We start from the raw sequence: 16,300 nt of genomic DNA on the forward strand, positions 1-16,300 counted from the left end.
TCAAAAGCTTGCAACTGTAACACAGTGTAATCCTACATAAATGCATTGGAAAGGGGCAGAGATATTAAATCTTGGATCTAATACCATTTTAAAATCAGAATCCCAAGCCCAATCACTTTAACCTCTTTACAGCTTTTGGCAATGCATAAGGCTCTTTGGAAGGGAAAAATCAGGGCTTATATTTTCACCTATTAGCTAGTGTGTGAGGTAGCAGTGAAGGGATTTTTCTTATCTTGACATAACAATGCATAAAAGGCCACAAGGTAGAGGAAGTGCACCTTAAACACCAACAAAAATAACCCTAAAAGAAACTACTGAATCTCTTAAATTTGAAACAGGAACTCCCCAGAACAGCCTGCCTTTCCTTAAACCAAGGGATGGGTTCTGTGATTTCGCTCAGAGACAGAGAACAAGGATCTTTAAAGCTTGGGAAGGAAATCTGCACGAGCGGCACTGTGAAATGCCAAGGAAAAGCAGCACTGAATGCACTTCTCAAAGCCAGGAGTCTGGGCAATGACTGTAACTCAGAATTAGGTCTGGTCCTTCTGCTCCAGCACAGACCTTATTAAGAGCTTAATAAATCAGTAAAGTGGAAGAAATGCAAGACCAAAATCTCCAGAGCCAATGTGGTCTAAAAGCAGACCATCTTGCATCTCAGTCTATCATCATCATCTATGGAGACCGACAGAAAATTGAGATCCTTGTTTCAAGCTGCTGTCACTAGTAAAGCTGAATTCAGCTCCCTCTCATTCAACCTTAAACAGAAGTCGGCCTAGCAGGGCGTTTTTCCTGCTCGTCTTTGCTCCATTACACTTTGATTTTACAAACAAATGTAAATGCAGTTTTAAAATGTTATTGTTGATGCCCTTCAGCTCTTGAAGGCATAGAAAAAAAAAAAAAACCCACCATACAGGCATCAACGCCACCTAACCACAGAAGACAGCCACCAAAACCTGAGAACTGGCCGATAAATTGCCACTTCTTTCTTGCTGACAGGGGAACCACCACATCATGGCAGTTGTTACAGGAAGTAATTCAATAACACTGACTTTTTAATAGCCTCCACTCCTGATAACTCTCATAAATCAAAAATATTTATGGTCCTTTTATGAGGCTTAAACAAAGCTGTTAGAAGAAATGCAAGGATTTGTTTCACTGTTGCCTCCCCTTGGGGAAAATGAGCAGGTTTAAACCCTTTAAGCATCAGAAAGTGGTCTGGGGTCTGAACAAATTGGTCCAAGTGCCCAAACTTCTTCAGAGTTGCCTTCCTTGCTGGGCAGAACAAGAGGTTAAACAGCTCATGTTCTCATTAGGATAAACAAAGACATACTATTGCTTAATGTGTAGCAGGAACGAAGCTGTGGTCATTCAAAAGATGAAGAGGAACAAAGCTTCCTCTGCAGTTTGTAAAGTTAAATATACTCCTCCGAATCCCCCCCAGAGACTGCCAGCCCCGTAACCTGACAGGGGAAAAGAGAAGTATTTTATTCCCCATCTCCTCCTTAGCATCTGCCATGATGGAACTTGAGGTGGGAGTGAAGGAAGGAGGGAGAAGATACATCATCTTATTTCATGCATCTCCAGTAAAAAATTCAGGAAGCGTTTCAGGATCCCTTTAACAAGAAAATCAACAACTGCGTTCCTTAATGCTGCCGCATTTTCACCCAGAAAGCTGAGTGTGTCTGGTGTAGAAACAAACACGCACACACCATCCACGTACTTATGATTCAACAGCACTGTAGGTAAGTTACTTCCATAGGCAAGCAGAAGAAGTTTCCCCCAGTGAAGGGGAATATCTGCCATGAAAGGCTGAGAAATTTGACAGCTATAACTAGAAATATCTGTGCAGGAGCTGACTAGTTGTTTTACAAAAAAATATTTCTGAAGGAGTGTGTATTGTCTTAAACGGGTATTATGCGCCTGAAAATACAGCAGTTGCTTCACTATTTGTCACTACCACATCCAAGTTCCAGGAGCCTGCACATGTTCTGCTACTGAGCACCCAACAGATCCCAGGTGCTCTGGTATCTTAGCATAAATCCTTTCTGAATTACTTCAGTCAACCTCCTCCTTTTACCCTCTTTCCTCAAGATTTAAACTTGCAATTTAAACAGTATTACAGATGCAAAACAAAAATTGGTGTGGGTGCCCCTCATTTCCCCTAAGGGCAGGCTCACCAACATCACCCTCCAAAAGCATCACTGCATCTCCCTGAGCTCGTACGAGCGCAGCCCGTTCGCACCGCTGCTGTCTGCGATGGTAACCACAGTATTTCCACCACAGGTGGGCAGAGCTGCCAGTTCCTCAGTGCTGGTCAGCAGCTCTGTAGACGCAGCTTGCACTGTACAACACCAAACCCCATGTTACCTTAAGCTCCTGAGGTTAAAACACATCATTAGTCACTCACCTTCTTGCTCTCTGTGCTGTCACTGCCAACATAGGCCAGCTTTCGACGGACATAGAAGAGCATATCATCCTGCCTAGGGGCCCATTTCTCCATAAAATAAGTTGAGAACATCCAAGTCCAGAACACGATGCGGTCATCTTTGAAGCACCCTAAGAGACACAAAAGAAAGCAGAAATAAGTTAAGCACGACAATGTGTTAGGCACAATGAGAGGTGACGCGGTCCCTCCACCACACCCGAAGTCCCCGCTGTGTGTGGTACAGTCAGGCCCAATCCTCACAGAAATGCAGCTGTGCAGCTCATCCCTGCTAAAATGTGTTGCTGTGATCTCCCTCAAACCACTGCCTGAGAGCAAGGATGGATCCACGTGGGCTTTACTGGAATCGACCATCTTTGAGAAGGAGGAAAAAAAAAAAAAACCACAAAAACTTCACCAGACAGGGGTGCGTAATGGACAACACAGCTCCCAAAATAGCTCTCACTTCCAGGGGCACTGTAGGGTGCCCTAAAGGCTGTAGACCGGCTGCCAGATTCATACGTGCCCATCTCCCCTCACTCCTCAGCTCCCTTTCCATCCAAGGTGCTCCTGCAGCACCTTGCACATATGAAAGACTTCTGCAGAGAGAAGACGCTCGCATAAGAGGGAAGCAATACTTATTTACAGCAATAGCAAAATTAAGCTTCAGGAGATTTGCTAGACAATTGCCAAGAAAGCTGACATATCCTGCAGTGACAGTGATCTTTCTTGCATGCCAGCAGCTGATTTTACAGCCTCACAAAGCTACCAATCTCTCAGTCCACACGGGTAATTCAGCACATTTTCCTGTTTCATTATGTGTGCAATATTTGCAAGCCAAATCTTTCTTCCAATCTCTCATGACTGTGGTGGGCAGGAGATCAGACTTTCAAATCTTTCAGGGTACAAATGGGTGATTGAAGTAAAAGTCCCATGTCTTTGCAGCTGAACACAAAAGCAATATTGAAAGCAAAATGAAATTCCACTGTAGGACTACACACAGAATATTCTAAATCGACATCAAGAAAGATGATATTTGAAAACCTGATTTTAAAAACAAAACCGAAAAGCAATAATGAAAACATGGAGAGATGAGAGAAAAAGGCCAGAAGATGGCTAAGGTTTCCAGCACAGGTTAATATGGGGACAAGTCACAATCGCTTTATTTGAATAGCTGTAGAGCGAAGTCACTGTGCCCATCTGTGCCAACACGGAGCATAATATGCAACTGTAAATCAAATTTTGGCAGAGACTATAAGTAGCAACTAGTTTTGCCAGCAGAGATGAGGAAACAAGTGCTGGAGAGATGGGATCTGGATTACTGTGCGTGTGCTCCACCTGAAGGCCTCCCTCACATGCAGGGCCATACATAAGCAAACATGTATTGGGGAACACCACGCAAGAGGAGACACAGACGTGTTCAGACTCCCTAGGCCAGGCTTGTCATCCATCAGCATATCCACGTGAGCACAAAGATGACAGGAGAGTTATTCAGGCTTAAGGATATACTGCTGACACAAGGAGAAACGGCTCTAAGCTACATCCCCCTATATTTAGGTTGGGAATCAGAAGCAGCTTCCAAAGCACTCAAGGTTCAGGAAAAGCCTCCTGAAAAGCAGGAGCGAAGGCCAAAATCAGGACAGTTTCAAAGCCGGAGCTCAGCTTGTTTATGAAGGTGGATGTGGCAGCAGCAACATCAGAGGACAGCACGACCCCGTTGTGGCTCTATATTTAGCAGAGACTAGAGAACAGGGCACAGAGTCAACGTGATTCATTAGTGGTCTCAGAGAAACCCATTAAATCTGCAGGCTTTGGAGCATCTGAATGCAGGCCCTTAACATGGAACTAAACGGAGAAGGTGCAAAAGGTTGAACTCATCCTGATTTTCTCCAGAGTTTTAGGAGAATGAACGAAAATAAAAAAACATATAGCTTAAGAAACATCTCATAAAAGCTTCTAGTGTGAAGGGAGTGTGGCACTTCCTTCAAACATAGCTTTGTTTCATAAGTAAGCACATAAGTCCAGCCAAGCCATTCTTGAAAAGGAAAAAGTCTTTAAGATCTATTATAAAATGACATTAGCTTAGAAAGGAGGCAGGGAAAAAAAAAAATGTGATTCTCCTCCAGACTGTTTAGAGGAAAAAAAAAAAAAAAAAAATCAATTTCACTGTAAGCCAGAAACTGCCACATCCCATAGACCCATCCAAGTTCACCTTCAACTATCAGATCCCCAAAAGCAAGGCCTAACTTCATGGTTATTTTGGTGGTTCAGCCCTTATCACTGGAAGCCTTCCAGCTTTGCTAAGTCAAAAGCTGCTTCTTGGAAACTGCTTTTTTAAGTATTTAGGTTTTTGTTTTGGGAAATGGTTTGGGAAGGGCCTGGCTAACAGCGTGGATGGCAAAATTGTTCTTTTTAATATAAAGGGCTCAAAGAGTGGCCTTGTCAACATGACAGCAGCCCAAGCCACCAACATAGGCGGCTCCCAGATGGATTACTGGCCTTAACCTGCTACTGGTAGCCTTGATACAACCTTTCTGCCCAGCAGCAAGGGCTGAGATAAAAAATAAATAAAAAAATAAAAAATAAAGACTATTTTTCTTTTAAAATCTGGAGACTCATTGAGTTTGAACCAACTTCCTACCACTTAGGTCCACCCCTGGGTCGCGCAGACCTCAGATGATTATGAAGGACACAGATGCATACACATATGTTACTGTTAAGTTGAAATAAGACCTTTGGCACTTAAAAATCCTGAAGAATTCAGCTTCAGTGTTTGGGGAAGTACTCATAAGATGTTGAGGACTTTTTTTTTTTTTTTTTTGACAGAGGAGAATTTGAGCCTTTTGCAACAATGTTGGAGTGCCATCAGACTGCAAAGGAGCCAAACCATCTCCACTGCAGGGCATGCAGCACGACAGCTTCCTGCAAACACTCCTCCCCTAACAATGGGGAGGAGTACTTATGTACTTCTACATAAGTAAAACAGAATTATAAATTCAGACTATAAGTCTTAATACACCAGAAGTCAATTATGTAATTATGAGACCTTTGTAATGAATAAATCCTAATTACAACAATTTACTGCAATGATTCATTTACATGGTTTTTATCCTCATTAGAAACAAAATTTATGCCAGCTGCTACAGAATGTCTTTCTTTTTACCTATTAGATTTTATACCGAGCATTCATTTCAGAGACAGGCTCCACATAATAAGATCCACATAAGTCATTGAGGGTTTTTTTAAAATAATAATTAGTGCTTTCAAAAAACACCGGTCAATGAAAAGAAGTGTCAGGATATTATTTTTCTTCAAAGGAAGAGAAGCAAAGATTTCCCATTTGCTGGATAATCTTTTTTTCAGCATTTATAACGCCAAGCTCAGAGGAGCAATTATTTCTGCTAGACAGGGTTTCCGATGCTTTATTCCTCTAGTCCGCAACTCTCAGCTGTGAAACACTGCACAACTCACTCCATCCAATTCTGCCACAGCATGATCACCTGTGAAATAGGCAGTCCCTCTTCCTCAGGCAGGCTCCTCAGACAGGCTAAAGGATTATGAAGATCTTTACAAGTTCAGACTGGAAAGAGAGAGAGAAGCCTGAACTTCTCAAACTGCAGTTAGTTTTGTTTCGAGTTCAGCAAAGCCCTCTGCAAGGATAATGTAATAAGTGCTTAGCACAGACACTCTACTCGGTCTCAGGCATAACCCTTCCTTATTCTTGACTCTAAAACTAGAGGTAACACTAGGTTCGCCTATCCCAACAGGTGCCATATGCACAAGTCTGTTCAGGTAATATGAAGAGAATAAAGAGAATGTCATTGAAGACAAGAAAACTATTTATGATCTATATAGCACATACTGCCTTCTCAGTAGATCACAGTATCTCATGAAGGAGGGCTGAGAGCAAAGGGAATCTAGTTCCAAGCCAAATGAAGAAAAACTGTCTAATTCAAAGGGTCTTTCCTTTCCTACCAAAGGCTTTCTAAGAATACATTCTGCATCACCCTGCCACGCTGGCACACGCATATCATATGATTCTTACAGTGACATTATGCATCACTTTAAACCTTGGCTTCATGGCATATCTGCAATAAGAGTTGACAAAAATCAAAAGAAAAACAACAAAGAACAGCTTCAAGCCTACGGTGAATAATCTTAACAAGTTGCAAAAAAAAAAAAATAGGCCAATTACCTAGGCAAACTACAGCTGCAGTGCCATATTTACTCATTTTTCAACAGCTGGTATTATATTTCTCATATTTGTCACCTTTTCTACGCATAACTAAATGGTTATGCTATTGCTGTCATCCCCAAAACGAATACTCAGTTTTGGCACACACCTAAATTTAAAGCCTTCCTTCACCAGCTAATAGCCACAAAGGTTTGAAATAATATGAGCCAGAAGCTGCCACACAAATCACACACAAATGTGCTCCTTTGGGCAGCAGGGGAAGGATATAGATATTACTGCGTGCAGGAGCTGTCTTCTATCAAGCTAAATGAACAAATCCGTGCTCCAAACCCCCGACATTCAAAGGAATCCAGTTTGTTTTCGGCAGATAGCTTCAATTTCTTAAAACACAGAAGTGATTCAGGGCTCATTAAACACTGGTGATGCTTAATCCTTATGCCAAAATAAATGATAGCAGACAAATGCATTTCTGTTCTAAAAATTCCAAAATAGTTTTCCTGGGATGCAATTGGGGTGACACCATGAGACCACATCCAGATGCCTGCCTAGATACTCGTCATTGCATGGGGCACATTTGTGCCACAAATGCTAAGGTTAACAACTCCGAATTTCAGTATAGCACTGCTTCTAGCCACCTAGACAGCAGAAAGCTCAGTGATCATTTCTCTTCACTGACTTAAAGCCTTATTCAACATTACGTGCATGTCACCAACAACTAGCTTCCTGACTCCCTGGAAAATTTGAAATAACTCATTTGTATTACAGCATCATTTGGGATGTCATGGGCAAGCTCTTCCTTTCCGATAAGGAAAGGAAATAATCCACAGAAATTCAGCTTTTTCAGTATCTCTTGAGGTTTACAAGTGTAGATTCATCTCAGCTAAGAATCATCCATGAATGACCGATGCCACAAAAAAGTTCCTTATGAGAGCAGCCAGCAAGAAGGTCAGGGAACAAAATTTACATCTACCCTTTAGTAAAGTGTTCCTTTATGCAGAAGGCATTTTGAATATAGGACTGTTTGCTTACACCCACATTAACATAAGATAGGGATAACAGTTCCCCAAGAAATAGTCCATATCAGAAGCGACACGAGTTTCAGCCTAAAGTTTACAGCAACTCCCCCATAAAACAAAAACCACTATTCAGTGCGGTTACTATATGCTCCTTAGCTCCCCTCCTTTTTTAATTCTCTCCTTTTCTTCATACTACCGGGTCATCCACGGCCTTGGCTCTTGCACACCATGGTGTGATAACCAGGAATCTCTGAATGATGTATGATCCATTCTTAGAGCCCTGAGGAGATTGACAACTGTGGCAAGCAACATTTGACATCATACGTAGCATCCATGAGCACGCGATTAACATGTTTTAGCAAGAAAGCTGCATACTGGAGTTTGGTTTCAAAGCGTAAAGCACTTTCTGAGCTTCTCCGGTCAAATGTTGCATCAAACTTAGCAGCTAAGATCACTTTGAAGGTGGGTTGCAGAGACGCCCGTACCTCTGAATTTTGGTATTTGCTAGGTTCTTAGTCTCAGTTAATGACTTTTGACACAGAAGAGCTGTGTAGTTTTACAGTTCCCAAAACTTCCCAAGGACAACAAAATGCATCATAATCCCTAGAAATGGCAGAATTTTAAGCAGCACCTCACTTAGAAGTCCAGATCTGATTTCCAAGCAACTGCCAGCATTAAGTACAAGTTTCACTGAAAATCAAAGGCACTTGGGCTTCTGAGTGTCACTTTAAAAAAAAATGGCATTCAGAAGTTATGATTATAGGCACATCTTATTTCTCTCTGTTCTATCCCTTGATTGAATTTCAAAATTCCCATTGTGATGCCCCTTTCCCTCAAGGACAAAACAACTACTGAAATAAAAACAAAGCATCAAAACAGCTAACTACTAGACAGAGACAAATATGTGTATAGAATTTTATATAAAAAACAGTTTCGGAATTCAATCCTTGAATACATGAATTACTTCTTCCCTACCAGGGCCTCAAATCTCTTCATTAAATTAATTTTAAGCTTTATTTTCTTACCCATAAAAAGAAATGAACTTCCTTCCTTTAAATGGCAACAAAAGCATATGGGATGAAAATGAAGGACTAAATCAGGATACAAGAAAGGTTATTGAAATTTTAACAAATCTACCAAGCCAAGAAAAATCACAAATGGAATCAGATTTTCCAAGCTGCCATCACCAGAATTCCTCTGACTCAAGTCCTATTCTAGTATCTGCATATTTATAACATGTGACACTTAAAAATGGAAGGTAGCAACGGGAAATTACTATTTATGTGCAAAAGAGCCAATATATTACATTTAACATACTACTTTTCCTGGCTACAACGCAGGCATCTCAAACTGACGACGTTATGTTGGAGTGCACATGAAGACTGGGAGTGATAACTGAACAGTAAACATCTTCTCTACAAGGTCAAACTAGTGTCCAGCACTCTTGAATATTTTATAAGATATGACATGAACAAAACGCATGCAATAGCTCTTTCAGTAAACAAGAATATTTCTCAACTTAAAAAAGCATATTGTTACTATTGGCCAAGCAGCTGAACTACGGATAATACAGTTCCCTATAAAATTAATTTTGCTGATAAGCTGTAACTTCAGCAAGCATTACCTGTCCTATGCGAAAGAGGCAACAAACATGTCCAAAAGACAGATAACACAAAGAAGTATTTTTACATCTTTTAAATGTTTTTGTTTTGTTTTCATACCATAAAGCAGAGCTTTATGGCACTGGCAGTGAAAACTGTACCCACCTACCCACAGCACATACTGACCTTCAGCTTCCTCGGGTGTTTGTACCTCCTGAGACCACAGATGCAGCCGCTCGTGTTCCCTGTGTGCTTTGATGAGACTGGCTAGAATTATCATGCTTTGAAGGCTAGCTTGACAAAAATATGTCTGGATAGATGCAACGAGCACGTTTCTTGAAATAACTGTTCTTAGCCAGATAATAGTAAGGTTTAGAACACTTGAAAGATTAGAATATGAAAAGCAAGGAAAGAGAATATAATAATATTAAATAATTATTGTATTATATACTAAACATAGCATTATATATAGCACGTGTGTTTGTATGCATAAAAATGTATGCATGCATTATATATACATTTATTTTATATATATATATATCTATATATCTATCTCTACATATACCAACCAGTAATTCTTCTACAACCTTTTGACATGCATGTAAAAATATCAGACGTTCTACTGAATATCATGAGGTGAGAGGACAGAATAAGTTAAATAATTCTGTTCTTACTAATCTGAATAAGGAACATACTTTTTTTTTTTTTTTTTTGGCTTTGGTGAAAAAGGCACTTCAACACCACTTCATTGCACCAGAGAAGCTCCTAGGTAAATATAACTTAATTGGCTGGTATTTTGTGCACATAGGGCAGCTGGAAGAAAGAAAAGAGTACATCAGAGTAGGGAGAAATGTGTTCAATTTGCTAAAAAAGAGAAGAGGGGGAAGGGGGGGAAAAAAAAAAAGTTGTCACCAAGCTCCAGCACTTGTGCTTCACAAATAAAGGGCTTCAGCTCAGATCTGCTCTCCTATCCAGCTTTGGTTTGTGGAGGGAAGCTGACGTCTTGATACCTTTGACATATGCATTTCTCTCCCTAGGAAACAGCTGAGCTTTCTTCACAGTGTATCACTTGTCAAACTGACAAGACTAGCGTTCACATCACTGCCACATCGCTACTGCTGTCCTGGTTAAGCACTGAAAAAAATTGTCAGGAATCTGTCACATTAAAATGCAGAAGAGAAGATACCAGAAATCATCATGAGAGAAAATTTATTAGTAGAAATAAATTAATAAGGACTAGATAAGAAAGCCTCTCTTCTCTAAACACTTCACTCTGGGAAGAGGTGATTCCCTCTCTCCTCTAATAAGAGCTGAAGAATTAATTAGGCTCTCTTGCTCCACTTGAAACTGGGAAGATCAGCTTCCCTCCCTCCTTGTCACTAGCTTCAGAAGGCGAAGAACCTCCTCACAGCAAACACGGCAAGGAGGCTGCAGGAAGAAAAACTAAAGATATGCAGATGGGAAAGCACAGACAGAGGTTTCTTCCGCTGTTTCACCAGTGGTGAGAAGACTAAGTGCTTGCCAGAGTAGAATTTGCCTAATTAAACAACATACATCAATTCTCTTTTCTTCTTCCTTCATGAGATTTTCAGCATATCTTTGTATCTCCTTCTCTGCAAGATCAAATTCTCCTATTACTCATCCTCTGTCTGACACAGCATCAGATGCTCTGCCAGGTCCCTCCAACCTCTGGAAACACCACAACAGACAGCCACTGACCGGCATGTTTGAGGATACCCAGTCCTCTTGCATTCAGCTGTCACTGAGGATTTTCCAGGGCTCTGTCCCACCAGACGGGAATGACACAGCATCATGCAGTCTTGCACATACCTCTTCCAGACCAGGCCACCAGCCCTCTCTATCCCTTGGACACATAAGGGGTTAGGACACGTCCCCGGCACCTTGGCTGCCACGGTGTGCTGTTTATCACACGATACTTAAGTCTGTGACAGACTTGACATGAAACAAAGCATGTGAAATGCGTTGAGCTGCACGTTACTATTCAGGATGCTGCTCACGTGGCAGATTTATCTTAAGGAAGCATTTCCTGCAACAATAAGAACCTTCCCCGAGAAGTAAAGCCAAGGCTCCCTCTTACTGGTTGCAATGTTGCTAGGCCCCTTCTCCTTATGCTGAGGAGAGTTTCACAGATGTATTGCGAAGATGTCTTTTGTTCATGATGGATACAATAAAAATCTGAACCCATACATATTAATTTTAGTGACCAGCTAAAAACTGTATAAGCAAATTATACTATTGTGGAAACTGCACTTAATGAATAAGCAGTTTCTACAGGCCATGCCCCAACACTCCAGCATAGCTCATGTTGCAACAATCACCATTTTTCCTATGACCTTTCTCTTCTGCACAGCATAAACAAATAATTACTTTGACCATCTAATCATGAAATATCTGTGCCACAGCATGTCTTAACTCAGAGCCGTCATTTAAACTGATCCTTTGCCCAAAGTGTCCTAGTTAATTACAGTGAAGTTTCCAATTGAATTTTGCGAATGTTAATTGAGTTTGCTTTACAAAAGCCTTTGTAGAAAGGATATATGTTAAAACTTTAGATCATTCCAACAAGATAATTCAGTTACTATGTCCCCCAGCAGCTCCCCAAGGAAAGCATCCATGAACAAATCAAGAGAGCGAATGCAGAGAACAAGCATCAGTAGTAACGCAAGTTTGTGATGCTGAAAAATAGCTTCGGGGATATCTAGGAGGATTATTTCTAGAAGACTAATTCAGACAGATCCCTTACTAAGCCTGCTCCCAAGGACAGTATCAGCCTGTCCCTCTGAAATTGTGAGTGGCTCCCTCAGGGAGAGGGAGAAAGACGAAGACTGAACCATCTTAGATAACGGCGAGAAGGAAAGTTATTCAGAGTTAGAGCAACTAACTTGGCCCCCCTGTATTCCACCAGCAGTCAGTTTTTAAGACAGAAACTCACAAATACAGCATTTCTTACAAATATATATAACTAAATCAGACAGTACTAAGAAACTGTTCCCTATCAGTCCAGGTTTTAGTCACCCAAAGCATTCACTGCACTTCAGTAATAGCCTTTATCCTAATAAATTAGTTTACAAATTAATTTAACCCCAACAAGTCATGGCTGCACTATCCAGAATAACTTGCTGTGTAAGAAGCACACTGCAGAAGGGCAAGCCAGAGTTAGAAAAACAGCAGGTTAAAGCCAGAAAACAGAAATGGAGATGAGATTATGAGATTAAAAAGCTACAGTTGGAAAGTCCTTCTCAGTTCCATCCTTTCAGTACTAATTACACTTGGATTTTCCACTTGGAAAAGGTAAACAACTATCTTAACTCAAAATGAACTAAACTACATGAGGAAAACAAAGTTTAAGAACAAGGATTAACATTTATGAGATGCAGACGTAAAGTCAGTATTAGTGAAGTATGGCTTTAGTTTATTGGAGGTATTTTCTTGGCTACAACACGAGTGGAGCCCACGTGTTCAGAAAAGGTGCCCTAGCACCGGGCACAAATTCATCCATACCAAAGATCAAAAAAACGGGTGTAATTTATCTGTTACTTATAAAGCACTACTGACAGTCAAAACGGGAAAACGAAACACAAAAAAAGCCTCACCCACCTCTATGCAAATGCTCAAAGTCATTATCTGAAAAAAATCCTAATTCAACATCCTTTTCCCCAGGAATCGGAATTCAGCTTTTCAGGCTGAACATTATAATCTCACCAAGGCTGCCTTAATGTATTTGGGATGGGGAGTGATGAAGGTGCATGTGTAAGGATTTAACAGGACTTTTATAGACAGATACTCTGCCTAACCTGGAGAAGGCAAAAAACAAAGCCTCAGAAATAAGTGCAAAAGTCACCCAAAGGGCACTGTAATGTAATGACTTCTCTTTGAAGCAGAACTGAACCACCAGCATTCCCACAGTGCTCCATGAAGCGCAGCTGCAGTGGGTCTGTAAGGTGACAGGCGTCACCCAAGGGAGACGAGGCTGAAGAACACCCAGCAGCATGCAGAAGCAGGATTACTAATGCTGTGTCATGCAAATTTAGCTTCTGCACCTTAAAATCTGCACAAAAGTGCTCATTCTCCAGCATATTTTATAGAAATAATGAAAAATAGTTTCAGGACACATTGTAGAAAATTGAGTAGCTCACTGATGAGAACTGCTGGATTTCTCTGCCCTCCCTCACTCTTCAGCAGGCATTTGCTTCAAGGTGTCACTTCTGCCCCTACCACTGCTGAGCAAAGATCCTCACAAACACGGGGATTTCTGGTTTTCTGCACAAACTGTGGAGGAGGAGGAGAAATGTGGACTGCCTGAAAAAAAAAAAAAAAAAAAAAAAAAAAAAAAAGGAAGTTCCCTTATGTATCATCCTACTGCTTTCCTCATTTGGTTATTGTTAAGCAACCTTAAAAATGTTGCTTTTCCCATAGTGTTTCTCAGTTCCATGGAGGCAAAACATATCCGTACTTTTGGTATAAGCTGTAAATGCTTCATCTGTGTAAGCAGTCATATGAAAATACACCTGATCTTCAAGAGTGAGCACCTGGTTACACAGACTGCAGGAAGTGAAGACCTTCGTGTTATTCTGCATTTTGCGTATCAGGCCCTGCCGTGGACTTTAAGCTGGAGGACATTTTGAGGACCTGTTAAACTGTCTTGTACAATTCCCAGCAACAACTCTCCTCTGATCCACAGTAGGCTCTCAAAGCTCTTGAATCTTCTCAGGCAACACAGAAAATCCAGTGTCTGCTCTGGAAAGAGGATCATATATCTACCACATATGTTTGTATCCACTCATTCCACTGAACGGCTCAATAATACTAAGCTAGAGATTAGTATTGCAGCAGTGTGCAAAAAGTAACACAAAAATCCTGCTCTTAATCAGAAGCAAGGAGAATTCCTCTTTCTTCTCTATTTAAACTGCATTTTCAAGTTATCACAGTTAGATTTATGGCAGCGCTGTTGGTGCAATTTCTACAAAGCATTAGGAAACAAATACATGCATTTTATCCCATACACAGGACAAATATCTTCATACTTATAGAAAACGCTAACATTTGAAAAGCATGATTTGCTTTTTGATAGCAGAAATGTTAAGTAAAGAGGCATTCTCTAAAGATTGCACCATTGTACAACTCCATGAAAACCTAAAGTGAAATACAAGTGGCAATAATCTAGTTTTCTTACCAAAAAACATTAAGTCATGTGCAAGTAGTAAATCTGAAAGTTATTTTAAAAAAAACAACTGGAGTTTCAAAATTCCTGCTTTGAATATGACAGTAATAAGTTTATGACTAATAAGGTCCCATTTTCTTGAAGAATCATTTTTATAGAACTCACCCCTTGAAAAAACAAGATATGATTATTTCCATCATTTTGTTACTACAGCGCAGCTTCCCAGCTCCTCCTTGATACCATAACCAAAAAGCAGCATCATTTCAGCACAGGGGCAGTATCATCCCTCACTGCAGTCCAGTCAGATGAAAGGAAAAGGAGGCTTCCCACCAGGATTGCTCAAGTTGAAGGAGAGGAGCAAGAGAAACCCCAACACAAGCAGGTATCCTCCACGGTCTTATGGGTAGGTGGAAAGTGAAAGATCGCAAGTCAACAAGCATTTAGTACAGGTGTAGCTTCAAACATACAAGTAATTCCACTAATCTTGGACTCCTAATGCTTAAACCTGATCTGGTACTTAACTCCACTTGCCTTATAGAAACCTTCTCTTTCTTTTTACATATATAAAAATACGCACACGATCATCATCATTAATATATTACACTTCAAACATCAAGATCACCAAAACTATAGTATTTCTTAGGAAATGCTAGTTTTACATTAAATACTACCAGCAAGAAAGTTATCCAATATTTAAAGATTAAAAAAAAAAAAAGGATCTCATACAACTGGTCCTGACATCACCATAAAGAGAAGTTTGAGGTTCTCATTTTGAGCATGTTGGGTTGCACAAGGGGTGCACGTGCTTCCTGGGAAGGCAAAAAGGGGACAAGGAAATTAAATAGGTTACACCCTTCCAACAAAGCAGCCAGGAAAAGACCCATGTGTTTCTAACTTCTAAACGAAGTGTATTTTCAATAGAGAAGAATATCTAAAGGCAGTGAAGCCTCATTTTTCTATGAAAATGTTTGTAAATGTAAATTTATCTGGATTAGTGAAGGTCTGCATTACTAAAGCAGCAGCAGCTTCAAAAAGCAGTATTAACATTTACTGAAGAGGCAAGAGAAGCAGCAGTGAGATCACATAAGCATCTGCTTGAATTATTCAGATGAGCAAAGGTCTTCTATAGTCATTTTTAAGTGGGATATACAGCACAGTTATAAAGCAAGTCCTATTTTACCATCATGTTGTGACCAAATTTATCTCTCTTACTAGTATCATACTCTTCCACACACCCAATCTGTTAAACTCATCTTATTTCTCTCTCACTCCTGACATGAGTTCCCTTTGCTACTCGAGGCACTGATCCCAAGAGAGGGGAGGGCACCTGGAGCACAAGGCTTGGCTGTCACTGTGCAGGCCCGGTGCCTGCAAGTCCTGACGAGGACCCCCAACCACATCCACATCACTGACACTGAAAATTAAAGCAAAAACATGAAGGGAAGGGGAGGATTCGCTGTGCAAATGCAGAGCTGATAGCATAAGGCTCTCCACAGTAAATAAAGGGAAGATTTTTATGATGAAAACATAATGCTGAAGGAGTCACGATCCTAGGTTCGAAGCTAAGACGTCTGGGCTTCATTCCTTGCTCCACTGCAGACCCTAAATAAACCACATGCTCTGTGCCATTTTGCTGGATAAAAAAGCAAAATTGTCATTTACACTGAGGATAAGCTGTAAGTTTCAATACAGCAGTAGTGTAGTTAAACGCTTAAGATAAATAATAAAACACTACAGCGAGGGAGGCCTGCAGAGATCAACAGCTATTTTAATGCATTTTTCATAAATAAGCCCAAGAAAAGAGAAGGCAAAAACAGCACAAACCATCTCTTAATTTAATTACATTCCATACACAGACATTTTCTGACTGACAATTGTGATCTT

At 40.5% G+C, this 16,300-nt stretch overlaps 1 protein-coding gene across 1 annotated transcript in view; it reads right to left on the reverse strand.

Moving 5' to 3' along the window:
• Positions 1 to 16,300, reverse strand: part of KIAA0930 (KIAA0930 ortholog) — a 52,474-nt gene that overhangs the window by 19,646 nt on the left and 16,528 nt on the right. The window contains exon 2 of the mRNA XM_088537371.1: positions 2,408 to 2,556. Coding sequence (XP_088393497.1) covers positions 2,408 to 2,556 — 149 coding nt within the window. The remainder of the gene's footprint in view (positions 1 to 2,407; positions 2,557 to 16,300) is intronic.

The sequence above is a fragment of the Tinamus guttatus genome, unplaced genomic scaffold (assembly GCF_059628265.1).
Source record: "Tinamus guttatus ecotype Peru unplaced genomic scaffold, ASM5962826v1 Tinamus_guttatus_pri_ptg000749l, whole genome shotgun sequence".
NCBI classification, from domain to species: Eukaryota; Metazoa; Chordata; class Aves; order Tinamiformes; family Tinamidae; genus Tinamus; species Tinamus guttatus.